This window comes from Corylus avellana, chromosome 9 (assembly GCF_965113065.1).
Source record: "Corylus avellana chromosome 9, dhCorAvel1.hap1.2, whole genome shotgun sequence".
Taxonomy (NCBI): domain Eukaryota; kingdom Viridiplantae; phylum Streptophyta; class Magnoliopsida; order Fagales; family Betulaceae; genus Corylus; species Corylus avellana.
In genome coordinates, this window is record NC_142498.1 from 22674664 (window position 1) to 22696124 (window position 21461).

Consider the following 21461-nt stretch of genomic DNA (forward strand, 5'->3'; position numbering starts at 1 on the left):
TTGGGCCGAACTGAAACGGTTTGAAAAGAGCATGGAATTCACGACTCCAAGCGTTATTAAGGACTGGGAATACTAGACCGTAGACCCAACCATTGGTTGGCAGAGTAATGGGTCAAAGCCCTCGCTCGCCCTTTTGCAATTATGAAAGGCTCGGCCCTTAGCCGAGACCCCGGCCGATAAATGATGCCATCAAGCAGCAGCCAGGGAAGCCTGCAACTCGATCAGCAGGCAAAACCGTTTTCGGGTTTCGGGCCCGTAGAAGACACAACAAAAATAAATAAATAAATACACGCACATAACCTTTTTTTTTTTTTTTTTTTTTTTTTTTTTTTTTTTTTTTTACACACATAACCATTGGGCACATGTGTAAATCGCCAAGTATATATTGAAAAGATAATAGCCCATGTAAAGTGAGTAAATTATAAAAGAGTTTATGAGTGCTAAGCTAAATTTCACATTAGTTCTTTATTATGTGAGAAAATTATTAGGCTCTTTTGAAAAAAAATATATAGTAAGGGTTTGTGACAGATTAGAGGATTCTCTTTGTCTTTTTTCTTTTTTTCTTTTAAGAAATCAATGGAGAGGGAGACTAATTTATAATTAAAGATTAGGAAAACTTCATTTACCATTCCTAATCTTTTATCACTTTTACAATCATACCTTTAAACTTTAAAAAGTTTCAATTTAGGATTATTATATTTCAAAAGTTTGTAATGGCAACTCTTCTATCAAAAGTCATATTTAAGTCAAACCGTTAATGAAGTGAAATTCTCAAAATTCTCCTAAGGCGTTTATAAAATTTTAAAAGTACATTGAATTTGGACGGGATATTTTGAAAATTTCACTTCCTATGTTATGATTTAACACTAAATTCAAACAATATATTGATATTGCAAATTTCTGAAAAATGGTAATTTTAAATTAAAGCTTTTTAAAGTTTAAAAATATAATTACAAAAATAATAAAAGATCATGGGTAATAAGTAAAGTTTTTCCTTAAAAAAGGAGGCTAGGTCTCCTCCCATAAAAGTTGTCTTATTTTATAAAATATTCTACAAACATCATATTAAGTGTTCCGAAACCTTTGAGACCAGCGAACCCGGTCCAGCTCTTTCAAAAATTGCACCACCAGAAGCCGCTTGTCACTTGCTTTTGTCTCATCTCTGTTGTCATCTTGATGGCATTGATGTTTTCTAATTCTTCCAAAACTTGTTCCATTGATGGACGATTTTTCGGGTCGGATTCCAGACATCTTAGCATTAGCTGAGCTGCTTGGCATGCATCTTTTAGTGGGTATAGTTCACCTAGTCTTGAGTCCATTATTTTCTTCAGTTTCTTTTTGTTAGACAGAGATGGTTTGGCATATAGGACCAGGTTCCGACTATCACTGGTCCTATTGCAGTCGTCGGCCCGTAAGCCCGTTATCATTTTCAGCAAGACGACTCAAAAACTGTAGACATCACTTTTTACGTACATATGACCTGTGGATTTGGGTATTTATTGGAACATATATATCGTTAGATCTTTGAAATTTAATTTAGCTATCGTGAAATGAATTCTCTCAATTTCAAATAGAAGAGAGTGGATCTTGATCCGATCCAATTGATTAAGGGTTACACAAAATAGATTTCTGATTCGATTCCTAAAATTAACTATTGAAGAACGTTAAATCTTTATCATTATGTGTTATTGAAAAATTTTGTAATTGAAATTTGATATTTACCTGTTTCAACATATTCAGGAGCAGCATAGCAATAAGTGCCGATTACAAGATTTGGCATGTGCGACTTTTCATTTGCATTTGTGGGGCTCAACATATAATTTGTTAGTCCAAAATCTGAAAGCTTTGCATTGTAGTCCTGGAAAAAGAAATTGAAGACACATGCAAAGCAATATATATTTAGTATGTGATGATGTTACAAACCTAACATGGAGTTCCTTAGCAATTTTAGCGTTTGAAATTTGGATGGTTAATAATACAGATAATAAATATGAAAGAGGATTTGTGGGCCCATTTACCCAAACACTTATCAAGCAATCTGCCTCTTGCTTCGGTAGGTGTATCCAATAAGAATTCTCATATATTTACTGTATGAACTACTAGTAATTCGAATAGCAAATTGCTAGAGATCAACATCCTAATTAATATGTTAAAGTGGCTTAAGTCACAGAGAAATTTACCACATCCAACAATATATTGGCTGGCTTGAAATCACAGTAGATCATAGGCTTTTCTGATGTGTGTAAGAAAGAAAGGCCTCGAGCCGCTCCTATTGCTATTTTCAGCCTCGTATTCCATAGAAGTGGTTTTGGAGATCTTTCTGATTAATTCAGCATAGAGTTTAACAAATGGCACAATTTAATCTTCAGCATTTTTCCAAAAACAAAGATAAGAAAAGAAGTTTGCATGGAAAACTTTTTAATTTTATTTTATAAAGTTGTATATATATATGCTTCTTACTTCTAAAAAGGTAGTTCTCCAAGCTTCCCTTCTGCATGTGTTCGTATACAAGAAGGCGTTCTTGATCTTCGCAACAGTAGCCTAGGAGCTTAACCAAGTTGGGATGAAATAACTTCGCTTGATCTGCCTGTACCCACAAATAGATGTACTCAAATTTAGCAATATAAACTAATTGATCACTTCTATCTTCCCCTCATAAATGTGTTAATTATTACTAATCTCCCTCATATGTTAATCTTTAAGTGTGTGAGCAGTGAGCCACATGCATGCAAACATATTAATTCATTGAGAACTGCTAGTTCTTCTTCTCTTCTCCTGTACTTCCTCCGTACAACTTTAGTAAAGATAAACTATTTGACTGATTTTTTAAACGAGTAAGTTGTATGAGACAAAAACACGACTACGTAGACTTTCTCCAAATCATCACTTCTATCTGAACTTGTATTTATTTTGTTTGTTGTGACACAAATCCTCTATTAATCTCATAAATGTATTGATTATGATTAATCTTGATTGTTTGTCAATCTTCCTTGCTTATTGATTCAAGTGTGAGACCACATGTAAATTTGCAAGCGAGAAGCAAAAAATATATAATTACCTTTCCAAATTCAAGCATTACATTATTATATGCTGATCCCACAAATAAACACATGGAATATTCAAAGTGACAAAAAGAAAAAGAAACAAGCATATATATATATATATATATATATATATATATACCGCATATTCTTGCAATCACTGGGGGTTAACAATATTGTCATATGGGTACTCTAATCTCTTCACAGCAACAGCTATTCCGACGCCGACCTCGGACGGTGCATATGTGGTCTCGTCCACCCAACCCTTGAAAACCCTTCCAAACTCTCTGTCTTCGAGTACTGTATCTGCTCTAAAATTTTGTGTTGCACTCTTTAGCTCTGCCGATTTGAATAGTTTCAACTTTGGTGTTATCACCTTCCCGGCCGCCTGAGACCTTTCCTCAACGTTGCCGTTTTGGGCTGCATCATTGCTGTTGCTTCTTGGCAATGGCGTCCCTTCTGTTTGTTTGTTGTTGTTTCTTGATGTTTCTTCTGCTTTGACATGAAGGGAAACTATACAAGTGTTGTTTCACATGTTACTTTAAATATATTTATTTTATGAATTCTTAGACAATTAACGTTAATTAACCTGCAGAACATAGACTCATACCATTGTAACTTGTACGAGAAAGTTGAGATGAAAAAAGAGAGAGAAGATTAGAGAAAGAAAAACACCAAAACCACCCGAGACTGCTGTTATTATCTTTGCCTTAGTTTTTCTTGGCAATCCAAAAGAGAAAACAAAGAATCCAATAGAAAATGGAAGCAACGTACCTGGGCTATGGTGATGATTTACCAGAGCTCCAAAACAGTTCCCCATATATTTATGTGCTAAATTATTGAGAGAGTGAAAACACAAGAGATATTGTCAAATGTGGAACAACTCCGGTTTGGTGAGAGAAATTAAATTGGATTGTAATTTAAGGGAAACACCGAGAGGCCAAGTGCAGCGTCACTACACGTACGTAAGAGTTTTCAAGCAGATGTGTCCATTGGTTCGCCAATCAAAACAAAGGACCCTTAAATTCGGTTGGTTCATTGATTGTCAATACATTCATTCAATTCCCTTCATATATTTATTCATATATCTCTTATTGTTAATTTGTTATATGTCATAAAATGGTTTTTATTTTTTATTGAAAATAATAATTAAAACAGTGTCGTCTCATCACATTTACAAAAAGTTTACTGATTTGGACTAAAAGATTATATTGGCTGTTGGCAGAGGGCTATGCCCTCGCCCTTTCGCAATTATGAAAAACTTTTTTTCATTTGCTTTAAAATGGAAATAATTTTTTTTTTTAAGTGAAATGGACAGGTTTATGACCCAATAGAGATCGAGGCCATGTTTGTTAATGTATTTGGGCACGTATTTTTATTTTATATAGAATCTTGGACAAGTCTAAAATACATTTTGTCGGGGGAGAAAATATCTCTTAGTGGGCCTCGCTCCTAAGTAAGAGAGAACCACATTAATTTTTGTATTAATATAAATTATGCAAATTTGTTTAGAAGCTGTAGCTTTAACAAATTCTTAATTATTTTGGTTATTCTTAAAATAATAAAAATAATTATTTTAATATTTATTAATTAACAATCTCGTAAGTTTAAGTTTATATCAATTTACTCAATAAAATTTAAATTTAGCCTATTTAGTTCTTAAAGTTTTGATTGATTGTCAATACATTCATTCCGTTCATATATTTATTAATCTGTTATTGTTAATTTGTTATATGTCATAAAATGTTTTTTTTTTAAAAAAAATTATTTTTATTTTATTGAAAATGATATGAAAAAAAATTAAAACAGTTGTGTTTTACAACATTTAACAAAAAGTTTACTGATTTGGGACTAAAAAATCATATTAGCGGTTGGCAGAGTAATGGGGCAAGGCTCTCGGAAAAGGATCCTCTCAATTTTATTTGAAATTGAGAGTATCTATTTAGTGCATTTAATTAGGAGGATAATATTATCTTTTAACTTTTGGGGGTAAAAGTTTTGGACAAGTTTGTCTTCCTAAATGCACTAAATGAATACTCTTTATTTCAAATGAAATGGAAATGATCCGTTTTTAAGGTGCCTGCCCCTTCGCAATTATGAAATGTGCAGCTCAAAGCCGTAAGCCAATCATGTCTCTACAGGGAAGATATCTATAACAATTAACAGGGTAGGGTCAATTAGAAAAAAAAATGGACTGATTTTTTTCTTATAAAAAAGATAAGTGAAATTGACATGATTGATTCTTATTTTTTATGTTGTAAAAACGTTTTGAGTCAAAAATTGTTTTTTAGTTTTTTTTTTCAAAAAAAAGAAAGAAAAACGAAAAAAAGAAAAGGCATCTTTGCAAAAGTGAACAAAAAGTATTTTAAGAGGAAAACTCTTTCACATTGCCTAGATATTTAGATAACATACCACTATTTTAATAGGCAATATTTTTCAAGATGCTTAATGCTTAAAAATTGTATAAATTCTGTAATTTGAAAATCCACAATTTAAAATTATAGAAAATCTTATTTCGAGACGCACAGTCTCGAACATGAAAGTCTTATAAGTTGACTTCAGCCCAATTTAGAGAAATAGTAATAATCCATGGTGACCGATTTTAAATGGTGTGATATTTTATGTTTCAAAATTTATAAGAATTAAATATTCAACATGTATTACTCATAAAAATAAAAATATTCAACATGTATTTACTATTACCATTATTTTCTATCCATTTTAAACGTAAATCGAGGAAGGCAGCAAGAACTAGGCTGATAATTTGCGGTGGGCCATTTGCCGTGTCCAGATGGGCCCATTGTGCAGCTTTTAAGGAGGCTACAAAAGGAAAAACTCTTCTTGGGTTTCGGCCCGAAGTTTGTTTCCAGACCAGACACTTACCTCATTTGGATGCACATCTTCATCTATATATTATTGAGATGTGTTTGGACTTTGATGTCATCTCTTACATATCTTTATTTCTTATATATCTTTTTCCTTTTTTTTTTCTTTTTTAATTCATCATTCAATTTGTAGAACTTACATAGTGACATATAAATCCCATATCTTGTCAGGAGATAGACAGGAGATTTGCAAAAAAATGAATTTAATCATTTCTCTATATTCTTTGCTCGGACCATAACCATTGGGCAAATGTGTAACGCCCTAGTTCTACATTATAAAAGATAAATAGTTCATATAAAGTAAATGAATTATAAGCAATTAATGAGTGTTACGCCATACATTAGTTTTTTATTAGGTAAAATTGGGCTTCATAAGAGAATTTAAGGAACTCCAATTGCAACTTGACTAATCATTTTATAATGATAGTGTAGTATGTGTATATATTAGCCAACGTTTTTCCTGGACTGTTATTAAGCTCTTGTGAAAAAAAAATACCGCAAGAGTTTGTGACAAATTTAATGATTCTTTTTTTTTTTTTTTTTTTTTTTTTGAAATGGACAGAGTAATTTATAATTAAATATTTTCTTTATCTTGTAGTTTATTTTTCTACACAAAAAAAACCGGTGCCTTTGTCATGAGACCAAGCCTCTCTTAAACACAGGTACGTTGGACATGTTACAAGCCTTACAAATATGAAGCTGCATGCATACCAAGACAAAAAACATAACTACAATTATTTATTAAGATCTAGCCGGAACTAGTGATGATAAGCTCTAGCTCCGGCGCCGGAAAAACCATTCTTCTTGGGAGTTGGAGGCCGGCGATGGTTATACCGATGCTGATGCTTGGTCTGCTCCTCTTGGCGTACATTGGAGCCCTGCTTTGCACTGGCTTTTGTCTCCTTTGTTGTCATCGCGATGGCATTGATGTTTTCTAATTCCTCCAAAACATTTTCCATTGATGGACGATTTTTTGGGTCGGATTCCAGACATCTTAGTATTAGCTGAGCTGCTTGGCATGCGCCTTCTAGTGGGTATAGTTCACCAAGTCTCGAGTCCATTATTTTCTTCAGTTTCTTTTTGTTAGACAGAGATGGCTTGGCATATAGGACCAGGTTCTGACTGTCACTGGTCCTATTGGGGTCGTGGGCCCGTAAGCCCGTTATCATTTCCAGCAAGACGACCCCGAAACCATAGACATCACTTTTTACGTACAAATGACCTGTGGATCAGGTTATTTATTGGAACATATATATAGTTAGATTCGTAAAATTTAATTTAGATCATGAAATAAATTATCTCAATTTCAAATAGAAGGGAGTGGATCTTGATTCGATCCGATTCATTAAGGGTTACACAAAATAGATTTTTGATTCGATTCCCAAAATTAACTATTAAAGAAGGTTAAATCTTTATGTGTTATTGAAAAATTGAGTAATTGAAATTTGATATTTACCTGTTTCAACATATTCGGGAGCTGCATACCCGTAAGTGCCCATTACACGAGTTGTCACGTGCGAGTTTCCATTTATGGGGCCCAACTTTGCGAGTCCAAAATCTGAAAGCTTTGCATTGTAATTCTGGAAAAAGAAATAGAAGACACATGCAAAGCAATATTTAGTATGTGATGGTGTTAAAAACCTAACATGGAGTTCCTTAGCAATTTTAGAGTTTGGAATTTAGATTGTTAGTAAATGTGAAAGAGAATTTGTGGGCCCATTTACCCAGACAGGTATCAAGCAATCCACCTCTTGTTTTGGTAGGTGTTTGAACGGCTAGTAATTCAAATGGCAAATTGCTAGAAATCAACATCCTAATTAATATGTTCAAGTGGCTCAAGTCACAAAGAACTTTACCCCATCCAACAATATATTGGCCGGCTTGAAATCACGGTAGATCACAGACTTTTCTGATGTGTGTAAGAAAGAGAGGCCTCGAGCCGCTCCTATTGCTATTTTAAGCCTTGTATTCCATGGAAGTGGTTCCGGAGATCCTTCTGATTAATTCAGCATAAAGTTTAGCAAATGACACAATTTAATCTTCTGCATTTTTCCAAAAACAAAGATAAGAAGAGTAATTTGCATGGAAAACCTTTTAATTTTATTTTATAAAGTTGTAGATATATATGCTTCTTACTTCTAAAAAGGTGGTTCTCCAAGCTTCCCTTCTGCATGTATTCGTATACAAGAAGGTATTCTTTATCTTCCCAACAGTAGCCTAGAAGCTTAACCAAGTTGGGATGAGAGAACTTCCCCAAGAATTTCACTTCTGCCTGTACCCACAAATACATGTACTCAAATTCAGCAATATCAACAAATGAATTCACTTCTATCTTTTTCTCATAAATCTGTTAATTATCACTAATCTCCATCATTTGTTAATCTTTGCTTTTGCATTGAAGTGTGCATGTGAGCCCCCACATAATTTAAACAGATTAATTCACTTCTATCTTTACTTGTATTTAATTATATTTTGTTTCTTGTGATACAAATCCTCTGTTGATCTCATAAACGTATATTAATTATTATTAATCTTGATTGTTTGTCAATCTTCCTTGCTTATTCATTCAAGCGTACATGTGAACCCACATGTAAATTTGCAAGTGAGAAGCAAAAAATAATATATTTATGCTGATCCCACAAATATACACAAGGAATATTCAAAAGTGAAAAAATGGGCATAGACGTATTAATTGTTTTCTTTTTATTGGAATAATGTTTGTTAAATAAATCTCATCTAAAACCAAAAAATTTCTAATTTCTATAGCCTCTCACCATTGCCAGCAAAAGCAAATCTTAAAATTCTTAAAACCACACGTACATTTCTAGTTACTTTTGCACTAGAGAAAAATCTAAAAAAATCCCAGTTGATATTCAATGTGATCATGATGATTTGGTCAACTAGAAAAAACATTGCCCCAGGCCCCCAGTGGGTCTTCCAATAATATGTTGGAATGACTTTTTCGTACCAAGAAATAATAAGTTAAAAGGAATAATTTCTCAACTTCAAATATACTATAGATAGAGGACCAAGACAATTTCATAGTCAATGTTGACGACGTTGAATGCACCCATGAACAGAAACAAACGTACCAGCCATTCTTCCAACCCTTGTGGGCTATCCGGGTTCGATTTCTTCACAGCAACGGCTACTCCGGCGCCGACCTTCGACGGTGCATATGTTGTCTCGTCCACCCAACCCTTGAAAACCCTTCCAAACCCTCCCTCGCCGAGCACCGTATCGGGCCTGAAATTTCGTGTTGCGCTCTTCAGCTCCGCCAGTTTGAATAGCTTCAAGTTTGGTGTTATCACCTTCCCGGCCTGAGGCTGAGGCCTTTCCTCAACGCTGCCCTTTTGGTCAGCATTGTTTTTGCTTCTCAGCGGCCCTTCTGTTTGTTTGCTATTGTTTCTTGATGTTTCTGCTTTATTCACATGAAGGGAAAAAAGAGAGATCGAGAAGATTAGATAAAGAAAAACACAAAAACAATCTCTGAGTTTACTGTTATTGTCTTTGTCGTCAAACAATATATATATATATCCAATAGAAAGTGGAGAAAAAAGTACCTGGGGTTGTAGTTTTGGTACTGGAGCCTGGGCTATGGTGATGATTAACCTGAGTTCCAAAACAGTTCCCCATAAGGACCTCACTCTTTTGCTTGTGCTTCTACTTTACTTTGGATCAGATATATTTATATGATTTTGCTTGGTCTCCAAGTTCCACGAAAGAGAGAAGAAAGAGCAAGGAAATAACAAGCAAGAGAAAACTAGCATATATCAGACTTGGACCTTTCCATTCTCTCTCTCTCTCTCTCTCTTGTAATCTTGTTTCTATCGCTTATGAATTTTATTCTCAGCTTAATTGGTTTATAGTCTTTCTTACCCCTAAGTTGTGCTAAATTATTAAGAGAGAGAAAACGTGAGAAATGTCGAATGTGGAAGAGCCCTGGTTTGTTGAGAGAAATTAAAGTGGGGATTGTAATTTAAGATAAACACGAAGAAGTCAAGCTCAGCGTCACTTGGACCAATCGCTTCATGAATAGTTGTCCATCAGATGGGCCCGTTGGTTGGCCCATGATCTGAACACACGACCTCTATATCGGATGGAGTCTAGGCCGGAATACAAGTCTTTCTACTATTAATATCATCGGTAAATTATCATTTATCTTAAAAATTTAAGATGATAAAAAATAACAAATTTAATACTTTAACAATCTCCTTTGATCAGTTTAAGGTTATTATCAATTTAGTTCTTAAAGTTCTGATTGATTGTCAGTACATTCACTTTGTTCATATATTTATTAATCTGTTATTGTTATATGTCATAACATGGTTTCCTTTATATATAGTGAAAATGATATGAAAAAAATAAAATAAAATTAAAACACTGTCATCTTATGACATTTCACAAAAGGTTGACAGATTTGGACTAAAAAATTATACTGACGGGCGGATTTGGTTTGGATTTAGTTTTAGTTAAGATTAAACATGTTGAAATTATAATATAGGATACGTGTCTCAATCTTAACTAGAATTGGAGTAAGCCAAACCCTTGACGAGTGACAACCAAACAAAACTTTAGCGAATAAATTAACAAAACAAATCTAAATTTGAAAGGTTCCCACTATATTTTACCAATCTTTTTCATACGGTATAGGATCTTTTTCACTGCCTAAGTATTGAACTTCTTGATATTAATTCCATTTACTTTCACTTGTGAGGTTCCACGTACATGATATGATAAACACGTACGGTAAGCAATGATGTATGCAGTATGTATAGTGGCGTGCAGACATGAAACACCGTACCTTAGACTTGGAAATAGAAAATATTCTTCCAGTCAAATGTTGTTGCCGAGAAGAGTGCCTAAATCAAAAGAAACATTAGCACACTTCTTTTCACGTGCGTGGCAAAATAAAAAGTCAATATATCCCCCTTTCCTAGCACTGCATTTTATATATACTATATATCAAAACATTGTTTTGTATTAAATAATAACGGGTTTGGCTCGGTCGTTGAAATTGAAATATACATGTTATAACATAATACAAGAGATACGTGTTTCAATCGCAACAAGTCTAAGCCTAACTGAAATTAGATCCAAATTGCTTTATTATTATTTTTTTTAAAAAAAAAAAAATTCGCATCTTGAAGACACTTGTGTTCATTCAATTGAGAATCTAAGGCCTTGCTTGGCTTGGCATGTTTTTAGTTTTGTTTTCAAATTCATATTTTTTGATTTTATAAACAGATTTGGCACAAATTCACAAACTCAAAATTTGACCAAACAATACATCTGCGTCGGTTTCTTAAAAAATTCAAAATAAAAATAAAATTTGGCCCATCCAAACAAGGCCTAAAGATTTTCATTTTTTCCATGGTTATTGATGTTTATGTTTTACATTTCACAATTAAGAATGAAAATTGAAACTTGAAGTCGTTTTGACTTCGTGTGAACAAACGACTTATTGGTCCATGAACTAATGCAAATCTTCTCCATAGACTTTTATGCATTGGGGTTTTGACAATGACTTTTATAAAGTAAAATAGAATAGCTGTAATCCCGTTCAAGAACCTTCTTACAGCTACGTATTTTGCCCTTCGTTTTTCTGTCTCTAGTATATAATCAATGCCTATATTATATATAGATTAATACTGTAATCTATACTCATTTTATTAGATTTTAGCATATCCCGTGAAGAATAGATTTAACAACGGTGTTAACGTATTAATTAAATTCATTTTTGGCACAAGTATCCGAACAAATGTCTTAAGTTTAAATCTTGATTGATTGACTTTACATTGCATTTCATTTCAGAGAAATATTTCATGTGTTTTAATCATACACCTGAGAGAAAGTGTTAAAGTATGAGCAATGCTATAAATTACATTTTTATCCCACAATATTAACGTGGTAGTTCCAACCAAATTTGGATCAGTTATTGTAAAAAAATAAAAAATAAATTAAATGATTAGTTGGGACTGTCACGCCAGAATTATGAGATAAAAATGTGATATATAATATTACTCTTAAGTATTTATTTAAATTATCAAATTCACATTTTTTTTTTCATTTCAATTAAATATTTCACATATTAGGAAGATTTGTTGAAATAGATCGAGTTTGAACCCATACATAAAAAATGAGTATTAAAGTATTAATCATATTACTAAATTTAGATTTTTTTTTTATAAGGTTAAACATTTATGAGAAGCACATGAACGTGACTTCCCTGCTAAGAAACAAATAAACTTTGCATATGTAGCCTTCAATTCCCATTTCATAGAGGTAAGGAGAAAGAATTGGTTGGTGACATAAACCGATAAACGTGAAAGAAATTTCAAATTTTTTGGAGTGAAAAATAGAGAAAGCTATTTACTAATATGAATAATAATAATTAAAAAAAAAAAAAATTGACTTCTGTGAGTATAGAAAAAGGCAAAAAGGCTTGTAAAACGGACCAAGGCCTATTCAAACCAAATAAGCCGATTTTTTCAAACGAGGAAGCGTATGAAGAGGACCAAGTGCCAGCTTGAGTGACGCCAAGTCTGAACTCAACGTGTCAATATCCAGGGAACATGTCCGACTATTTTAGTGTATTTCTTTCCCAATTGTTTTTTTTTTCCCCTAAGTCAAATCAAGTATTAAATGAGAGGTCAGATACAGGACCAAATATGTGGACAATTTTTTTTTTTAAACGTAATTTTTAGATTTTCTTTGCTTAATCTTAATTTTTTTTAGTGTTTTTATTGTCAACTAATCCAAGTCTTAATAGATACTTCATGGTTACGGTCAAGTTAGACTACTATTAAATCTTTTAAAGCTTATAAATGGGGGCGGAGGAATAAAATTTGAAGGATATTGTAATTCGAGCAATCCACCTACCACTTGAGCATATGAGCTTTATAACGGATCTTTCACATTTGCAACCAAATAAGAAGTTATTAAAATCCCAAATTCATAAGACACGAGTCAATTTAAATTTAGTTTCAATTGCATTGAGATATTTTTTCCTCTGTAAACACGTGTTCCACTCTTAATATATTCGGTTCCGAAGCTAAACTGGTTCCGAACCAAACCTAAAGATAGGTCCCAAACCTTCTCACAGAACATCAATGAGGCCTTCAAATATATTTAATAGACCAAGGTTGTCATGCCTCTTAAACCAGTAAATGTGGTGATGATAGGGGGGAGATGAAGGTACAAAAGAGTACACGAGCTCCTAGCTAGATGGCAGTCAATTATTGCTTCCTAAATTATTGATTTGTAATTAAGGTATCAACCAAGAGTCAATATCCCAATCAGATTTCACTGCACTTTGCCGGCCAAATATATTTTTAATTCCCATCTAAACAAACCCATGCCAGTCACTGCAATCACCAGGGGAGCAGCCAGCAGGCATTGAAATGGACGAGATTAGATTAAAGTAATAAGAAACAAAAATATTAATTAATTAACACCCTGCATTCTGAAACAAATTATAAAAACTCAAAACAAATGAGTTTCAATTTTTTTTTGCAAAAATGACAAAATTGCCATTGATAAAAAAATTTCCTGAATTTTGCCCTTTTTCTGAAATTTTTGTTCATGGGTAATTTTATCAATTTTCTTTTGAAAAAACGTGGAATATTGCAACTACAATGATAGTTTAGGAAAACATTGAACAAATTTAAAGTTCTGAGAGGGTTATTGCAAATTGCTCAATAGTTAGAAAGAATAAATGTAGTTTCTCTATGAAAAAATATTTGACGATTTTTTTGTGTGACGAAATTATAATATTGAGAGAAATTTTAAGTTTTTTTTTTTTTTTTTTTTTTTTTTTTTTTTTACTATAAGTGAAAAAAAATCTAGTATTTTTTTTCACCCGAGTCAATAAAGAAATCAAACTAAAGATCCTGTATAAGCAAGAATAAAAGCTGGGGCCCCATCCCCCATTGATAAGGTTCTTGAGACCTAATAATCACATATAACTTTTTGGAATAATAAATAAGCCGTAGAAGTCGTTTTGATAAATACAAGTCCACGGTCTTCTTTAATGGACAAGGTGCGTGTATTTAATTTCTGCAGAATTAGTCGTGGAAGACCATGGAGTTTGGTAGGTAACTTGTTACATTGGAGGATTACTTAACCTCAAATCCAACAACATCTTGAATTTTGTATGCTAATTTTATTATTATATTTTACGGTAAAAGCCCACTAAAATGGAATTTGTCGTTTTCAACTGGTCTGACTTCTTAGACACCGACTACAGCCGTGGTGAAGATTACATCAGACATGCCATCCAAGCATCCTATGATTTCTTGACCGACAAGAGAGTACCTTAAATGTTGTCTCAAGGGGAAGGCAGGACAGTTTGCAGAGATAGAAAGGATATATACCCTTTCTACCTATAAGGCAATCATAAACTTTGGTTGAAGTAATGTCTCCCCAAAACTACAAAATTGCAATATACCCACTTTGTACCAAAAATAACCTTACAATTTTTTTTAAATCAAAATGAAAAAAATACAAAAAAAATAATAATAAATAAATAAATAAACATTTTAAAAAAACTGGTGAACCACTTTCGGCTACTGTTTAGCCCGAAATTATTTGGCAGCACAATAGGAGGTACAAAAACACTTGTGTGTGTAATGATCATGCCGAGGTCCAAATACAAGCAAAAGCTTCCCCGCGATTGATTAACTTGATTCAAGTTGCAACGGCACGAAGTGATGCACCAACAGTGGACTCTTTCCCTTCCTCTTATTAGTCTCAGCCAATTGTAAGCACCTAACCATTTGTAATGATTTCGATAATTTTTTTTTTTAAAAAAAATATATAAATATAAAAAGCTACAACTCCAAAACCTTGGTATATACATGAAGCATATTTATATATATATAGATACACCAGTTCTGTATATGATTATAGATTACATTGGCAAATGGATTTCAACACATTTTTTCGTGAGTTTGACACAAGGTAGAATACCTGCAAGAACATGTCATGAAGGAGGCATATCAGATTGCAGATTCCATCACCTTCTCTACTTCAATTACAGAAGGAATTCTTAAATTATTTAAACATAAATCACATCAGAGTTATACCACTATGCAAATACAAATATCCATGAAAAATAAAAATAAAGAAGGAAAGTTATGTTGGTTCTTCATTACCAAAGCTGTAAGGCTTATGCAAGGATGAACAAGAAAAAGAATAGGATATGGAAAAAAAAACTGGTTCCCTTCTTCAATAGATTTTCAAGCACTTTTGCTTTCCTCATTCCTCTAAAGAACAACAGTAACTCCCAGAACAAAGCAGAGAGACACCAAATCATACATAAAACGAAGTACTTTTTTTATTATGTATAAGAGAACTTTTTAAGCTCCAGGCTCTAAAACTTTTGCAAAAGGTTTACATAAGATCCGGAAATGTCTTCTACTATTATAACAAAACGATAGCATATAAATAAATAAGAAAAAGATAACTCATGACATGATAATTGGAATTTGAATGAAAAAATGAAAATCAATATCTTCTTTTGGCTTTTTGGGGAGGTGGGGGTGGAGGGGTAATTGCAGTATATGCAATCCATGCATGCAGGCTTCCTACTCATGGCTTTCAAACAGCAAGAATAGACCTTTTTTAGTTCCGCTTACTGGTATGTCTTGTAACTAAATATTGCCAAACGAATAGGTGCCTTTTTATGATAAGTAACTAAGAGAGTAGGTGACTTACAGTTTATCAAAGCGTTTCAGCAGCTTCTGCCCAAGAACGTTTATTCATAAGTTGTACTTGTTCTATAATCTGATTCCCGAGAAGAGACATTGCTGCCTTGTTGCGAAGGTGATTGAGGCGAGGGATCGCGGACCCGACTATTTTCGGAGGTGTAACTCTGAGAGGCCAAGTACTCGAGGGCTACAACAATATCACTAATAAGAGGACGGAAAGTTGGCTGCTCCTGAAGACACATTGCAGTAATAGCAACGGCATGATGCAAACATCGAACAGGGAAGCGTCCTTGCAAAGAAGGATCCACTAATTGGACAAATTTCCTTCTGTCCTTCAAAAATGGACGAGACTACAATTGAAAAAACAAATTAAACATTACCCAAAACTATAACTTAAGAAAATAAAAGTCACCAAGAGCGATATCGTTGAAATTTATATGTTATGATGTAATAAAGAACTCCTAAGGTAGCAAGTGCATACTTATCACCATAAAGCAACAGCATTGGACTCCCAATCAGCCAATGTGTTGGATGATCTAGAGTCTAGCAGTAAAAACGGGGTCAAGGAGAGACCAAAGATCAGATGATACAACCACAATAGTGCTTGGAAATATCAGCAATTTATAAAGAGAATCAGAATTAAAAAGGGAGGGGTGAATAAAAGACTGACATGCTACAAGGGAAAAAAGAGAGAGAGAGCTCAACTCACCCAAGAAACGAGGTTCTGCTCTCCCTGCCTCTTATTGCAGTCTATTGCCCTCCGGCCAGTGATCAACTCCAATAGAACCACACCAAAACCATAGATATCAGATTTAAGAGTCAATTTGCCACTCATGGCATACTCCGGGGCACAGTAACCATATGTTCCCATCACTCTAGTCGAAACATGAGTATTGTCGCCAACAGGTCCCAATTTAGCAAGCCCAAAATCCGAGAGCTTTGGATTGAAGTCATTGTCCAGCAAGATATTTGCAGATTTCAAGTCGCGGTAGATAACAGGGGGATTTGCTTGGCAGTGGAGATACTCAAGACCCCGAGCTGCACCAACAGCAATCTTTATTCGAGAATTCCAACTCAGTGGCTCTTTCTCAGGTTGAAGACCTGAGTACATAAATTGCCTCATCAGTCCAGTCAACCATAGTAACTCAGACAAGGTTTTGCTGCAGTGTCTAGAGTAATCTTAAAAATTTCTTCCCCTCTACGGCGATGGAAGTAACACTCAAATATCAGAACAGACACTACTAAGAATAAAACTAACTTCTACTAAATTTCTTGAAAATGTATCACTCAATTTAGTTAGGGGAATAATTAGGGCCACTGCCTGAAATCCGAATACTTCAACCAATGTCACCAAAATTGGACAAGGTTACTCAAAGTTGCACAAATTGTGAAACCATGCAATTTAAAAGCTGAAACCCCAGTCACATGCATTTTCACAAATAAGATACGAGGCCTATGTAAGATCTCCATATCAACCTATATAGCAATTATATATCTCCAGCAGTGAACCAATTGCAAGCTGTGTCTACCTTCGCAAATGCAGTGTCTAATAGCAACTTTACAATCCATACATTGATTTAATAAGAAACAAAACCCATAACCTAGATGATAAATCCGTAAGTTTGTTGGGACATGAAGCCAGCTGATCACTGACACTGACATTATTTTCCAGAAATTTTCTCCAAAAAAGAGTTCATTGCAAATTAACCACTCTCCAATGTAAGCAAAGTCCAATTGATGAAATGGGGAGAAAATCTAAAGAAAGCTTATGCAAGATTGTCCGGAATGACATTTTCCGGTGAAAAGAAAAAGAAAGGATGTCAAGTGTTGACTAAAATAGGAATAAAGTATACTGAATTATGTTACACATTATTAACAAAAATATATTGAAAAGAAAACGAAAAAAAAAAAAAAAGAAAGAAAGAAAAAAGCCCTCGCCTTTTGCTTGAAGGTTGTTATTATTATCTTAGAAGCACTAAATGGAGCTTTTCATCCAATGGAAGTCTTAAAGATCAATAGTTCTATTAATCAGGGAGTGCAGAACTGAAAGTAGAATAATGTAAACAATGAATATCTAAGATACCTACCAAAGAGATGATCTTCCAAGCTGCCCATTGGCATGAACTCATAAACCAATAGTCTCTGATCTCCATCAGTGCAATACCCAATCAAGGTGACAAGATTAGAATGGTGTAACAAGCTCAACATGAGAACCTCCACGATGAATTCCTGAAACCCCTGGAGGCCATCATGATTAAGTTGTTTAATCGCAACAACCTGCTCATAAAAACTAGGTGATTATTGATAAGTATAAGCAGGTAATTCCAACTCAAACCCACATTCTAAACCGAAGCAGGATGGCTGATAACAAATTTAGTTTGATGAAAAAGGTCATTTTGATTAAATAAATACCAAATAACTCGAATATATTCAGCCATCCACATACCAGCAATACAATACTCTACATATCAATTTCACAAGCGATAAATTGGAAAAGAGAGAATCTTTAAGCTACTTATGTAAGATGCTTTTCTTTAAACAAACATCAAATTTGTAAAGTGCCACGCCTTGAACCTAATTATTTTAGATTCATTTCCTTTCTTTTCATATCTTATTTAAGATATCTAAACCACATTAAAACCCACAATTCCTCCCTTGTCTAAAATCATATATTTCAATGCAAGCAAATGCAAATCCTATAACATCCAAATAATAAAAACAGAGAAATTGTAAATGTCTTTCAACTTGCCTGGCCCGTCTCAAGGCGGCCCTTGTAAACCTTGCCAAAACCCCCTTCCCCTAAAAGATTCACCTCCTTAAAACCTCTCGTGGCCGCCGCGAGTTCACGAAATGTAAAGCTACGCGCCCCACTGGATTTCGGGTCGTTGCCCTTGTTATCATTCATTGCCCCCTTCCCTTTCCCACTATCTGCAGTGTAAACAAACACACTACTCAATTCCCATATTGCTCACAATTTGAAGAAGTAAAACGCAAAATTCCGAAATGGGTGTGTGAAAATTCCTTACCATTATCATGGGTGTCCTTCTTTCCTTTCCTACTACCTGAACATCCATTCCCCAACACAAAAAGTTAGCAAATTGTTGATAGTAGAATAAAATATACATGATAAAACCACAGAAACTTTAAATTTGAACGAAACCAATCAGACAGAGACACGAAAATCTCGCTTTTTTGGAGTAGAAACAGACGAATATGTACCTGAGGAATCGGCAGAATGACGAGAACTAGATCTTTTCCCATTCTCGACATCGATCCTGCGCACAACACTTCGTCGAGGACTAAGGCAAGAAAAGCAACTCATTCTCTGTTTCTCTGCCTCTCTCTCTCTCTCTCTCTCTCTCTGCCTCTCTCTCTCTAACGCAGAAAGAAAATAATAAAATAATTGCTATGATAAACACAGAGCCACCTGAAATGAATTTGTCACCCAAAATCCACCCATCTCAAATCCCCACAATTCAACATCCAAATTAAATTAAAAACTCCTTAACCCTAATTGGACACAGAAAAACTCCCTCCGAGCCGGAGAGACCACGAAGCCCACTAAAAAAAAAGACAAAAACTTTGCTAAAACAAATCCGAGCCCTGAATAAAATATTAAGAAAAATAAACAAACAAACGAAAAAACGGATATATATTTTAAGAAAATATAGAACTAAACAGCTCTAGAAGTGCCGGCTTCGCATTGGCGGTGTGTCAAATTAGGGGAAAAGAAAAAAAGGGCAGCAGGGAGAGAAAGCGAAACAAAATTACGCGTAGAAAGCAAACAAAAAAGCACATAGTGTGTAGAGCTTCTTGCGCTAAATTTGGACACAAAAGAGAGCGACAAACTTAGCGGCACAGTTAGCGGGGAGAATGATATAATAGCTGGATTTTTGTTTTTCTTTTTTGGGTTTACGAAAACGTGGGCCTGAGTTTCATCACTTTTATGGTTTGGTTTATTTACTAATATTGCTAGCATTTATGTTTGTGCATTGATTGTTGTATGTCGCTCTCTTTGCGTCCTTCTCACTCTGATTTCTTTCTCTCTTTCTGTTTTTTAATCTTATTTAAGCTGCACTTGAAGGTTTGGGTCCGGTGAGGGCGGCAGAGATTACGGTTTTGACCTCCAGAGTGAGCTGTTTATTACAAGGGTTGACACTGACAGCTTCGGATCCCAACCGAACTGAACTGCCTCGGCCTTTATGCGACCGGCGTTGGATTCTGGATTTTGGGTTTAGATTTGGATGCGTGTTGGTGTTGGTGTTGTGGTGGTATGTCAACGGCTTCGATGCGCGTGACGCACTGGAGTCCCCCCGTTCCACTTCCGCGTGGACGTTCAATGGCTGACCCCTCACCCCGCCTACTAGAAGGAAATTAATTTCAAATACAGCCATGTGAATGATTTTATTTTATTTTCATTACACCGAAAGAGGTAGCAAGCCGAATCAAACATAAATATTGGTTAATTTTAGAAGTTTTTTTTTTTTTTTTTTTTTGTCTTTTAAAAAGAAAAAAAAATGATTGAATTTGTGTAAATCCACTAATATAATAGTTGATTTATTAAATTTGTAAAATAAAATAAATAATTTTTCCATAAAAATATTAACGTCAATCGTTTTCCAGTTTTCCTTTTCCTTTTAAAAATAATATAACTTTTAAAATCATTATTTGATAAAAATCTAATAATAAATTATCACAAACTCATCGAAATTTTTCAAATAATTAATCATTATTCGCACCTTTTCAAATAAGCATCATTTAACACGCTTATAAAAATCGCAGGCTTTTTTTATTTTTTATTTATTTTAAATTAAGTACTTTTTATTTAAATCGCAATGCCAAAACCTTATATTTTGCAATATCTTATAAAAATATAAATTATTCTTACAAAATCGCAATCTCAAACATACCCTAAATAAGTAAGTAATATGTCATCTATATGACTATATAGATGGGACAGAAAAATAGTAAGGGCTGAACAATGAGGAGTAGGCGTTTACGCATTGAAGCCCAAATGGATCAAACAGGAGCCAAGTTTAGTTAACCAAGCCAATGGAGGATGAGTCATTGAGTCGGATACTGGGGAAGTGTAAACTCAAGAGGCTGCATCATAAAGACTTGTTCTTTGAGAAATGCATTTTTAAAGTCAATTTGATGAATATATCATCTAGATGAAACAACAATAGACAACTAAGACAAGACACACCATACTGTAGTGGGCTTGAAAATTGGGCTAAGGTGTCATAGTAGTCGATGCCCGATTGATGGTGCAAGCTTTTGACAGGCCTTATGGCACTCAATAGACCCATTAACACGTCGTTTGATTCAAAAAATAGCCACATGAAGTCCATAAAAAAATGTCCCAAACGCAATCATCATGTCGCTGATTCTGTGATCCATCAATCATCAATATTCAATGCTCCTACTCTTACCTACACTACTCTTTCTTTTGCCGTACCAAACCCGTGATCCACAGCATCTTGGGCTTTTTGTCGGCCTAGATGGATGACCCATTAATAGGAAACAGTAACATAATGCAACACATAGCTTTGAGGAGGGCGAAGAGGTATTTTGCTATCAAAATATTCATGATGTGACAAAATATATATATTATTAAATACGTGAAATTTAATAAACATAATCTTTTTTTTTTCAATCAGGAAAAAAAAAATTCCTTAACCTATTTAACTCATGGTCAGGGCTGAAAATCACATGTTGGGGCAGTTGGGCCGTATTAGAGAATAATGATTTTAATTTTTTTAAGAATCACGTAACAAAGCACATATATAAAAGTTGTATTTGGGCCACGGCCTATATTTTGTTTG

At 34.2% G+C, this 21461-nt stretch overlaps 2 protein-coding genes and 1 pseudogene across 4 annotated transcripts; all 3 read right to left on the reverse strand.

Moving 5' to 3' along the window:
- Positions 1–1112: 1112 nt before the first annotated feature.
- LOC132191096 (receptor-like cytoplasmic kinase 176) lies at positions 1113–3861 on the reverse strand (annotated as a pseudogene).
- A 2631-nt stretch (positions 3862–6492) lies between these two features.
- Positions 6493–9744, reverse strand: LOC132189433 (putative serine/threonine-protein kinase PIX13). 2 transcript variants are annotated; one of them, XM_059604176.2, is made up of 6 exons: positions 9490–9744; positions 9019–9344; positions 8063–8198; positions 7783–7922; positions 7383–7506; positions 6493–7148 (listed from the first exon to the last, which is right to left on the reverse strand). In XM_059604176.2, the coding sequence occupies exons 1-6, from the start codon at positions 9560–9562 to the stop codon at positions 6685–6687; spliced, it is 1263 nt and encodes a 420-aa protein (XP_059460159.2). In that variant the 5' UTR covers positions 9563–9744; the 3' UTR covers positions 6493–6684. The 2 variants fall into 2 exon arrangements, with proteins under 2 accessions (XP_059460159.2, XP_059460157.2); XM_059604174.2 differs by having other exon boundaries at positions 9019–9347.
- Positions 9745–14761: 5017 nt separating this feature from the next.
- LOC132189158 (putative serine/threonine-protein kinase PBL21) lies at positions 14762–19599 on the reverse strand. Of its 2 annotated transcripts, none has more exons than XM_059603744.2 (7): positions 18856–19599; positions 18663–18698; positions 18386–18564; positions 17724–17874; positions 16346–16737; positions 15644–15986; positions 14762–14896 (listed from the first exon to the last, which is right to left on the reverse strand). In XM_059603744.2, the coding sequence occupies exons 1-6, from the start codon at positions 18956–18958 to the stop codon at positions 15684–15686; spliced, it is 1164 nt and encodes a 387-aa protein (XP_059459727.2). In that variant the 5' UTR covers positions 18959–19599; the 3' UTR covers positions 14762–14896; positions 15644–15683. The 2 variants fall into 2 exon arrangements, with proteins under 2 accessions (XP_059459727.2, XP_059459726.2); XM_059603743.2 differs by having other exon boundaries at positions 17724–17913; positions 18856–19598.
- Positions 19600–21461: the final 1862 nt, after the last annotated feature.

Excerpts from the sequence above, each read along its gene's own strand:
- LOC132189158 (XM_059603743.2), bottom strand. The coding sequence starts at position 18,958 with ATGAGTTGCTTTTCTTGCCTTAGTCCTCGACGAAGTGTTGTGCGCAGG. Across the intron at positions 18,565-18,662 it reads GAAGGACACCCATGATAATG|ATAGTGGGAAAGGGAAGGGG; the intron begins GTAAGGAATTTT and ends TTTACACTGCAG. Across the intron at positions 17,914-18,385 it reads GCCGCCTTGAGACGGGCCAG|GTTGTTGCGATTAAACAACT; the intron begins GCAAGTTGAAAG and ends TTTTATGAGCAG.
- LOC132189433 (XM_059604174.2), bottom strand. The coding sequence starts at position 9,562 with ATGGGGAACTGTTTTGGAACTCAGGTTAATCATCACCATAGCCCAGGC. Across the intron at positions 9,348-9,489 it reads TACCAAAACTACAACCCCAG|CAGAAACATCAAGAAACAAT; the intron begins GTACTTTTTTCT and ends ATGTGAATAAAG. Across the intron at positions 7,149-7,382 it reads TCCCGAATATGTTGAAACAG|GTCATTTGTACGTAAAAAGT; the intron begins GTAAATATCAAA and ends CCTGATCCACAG.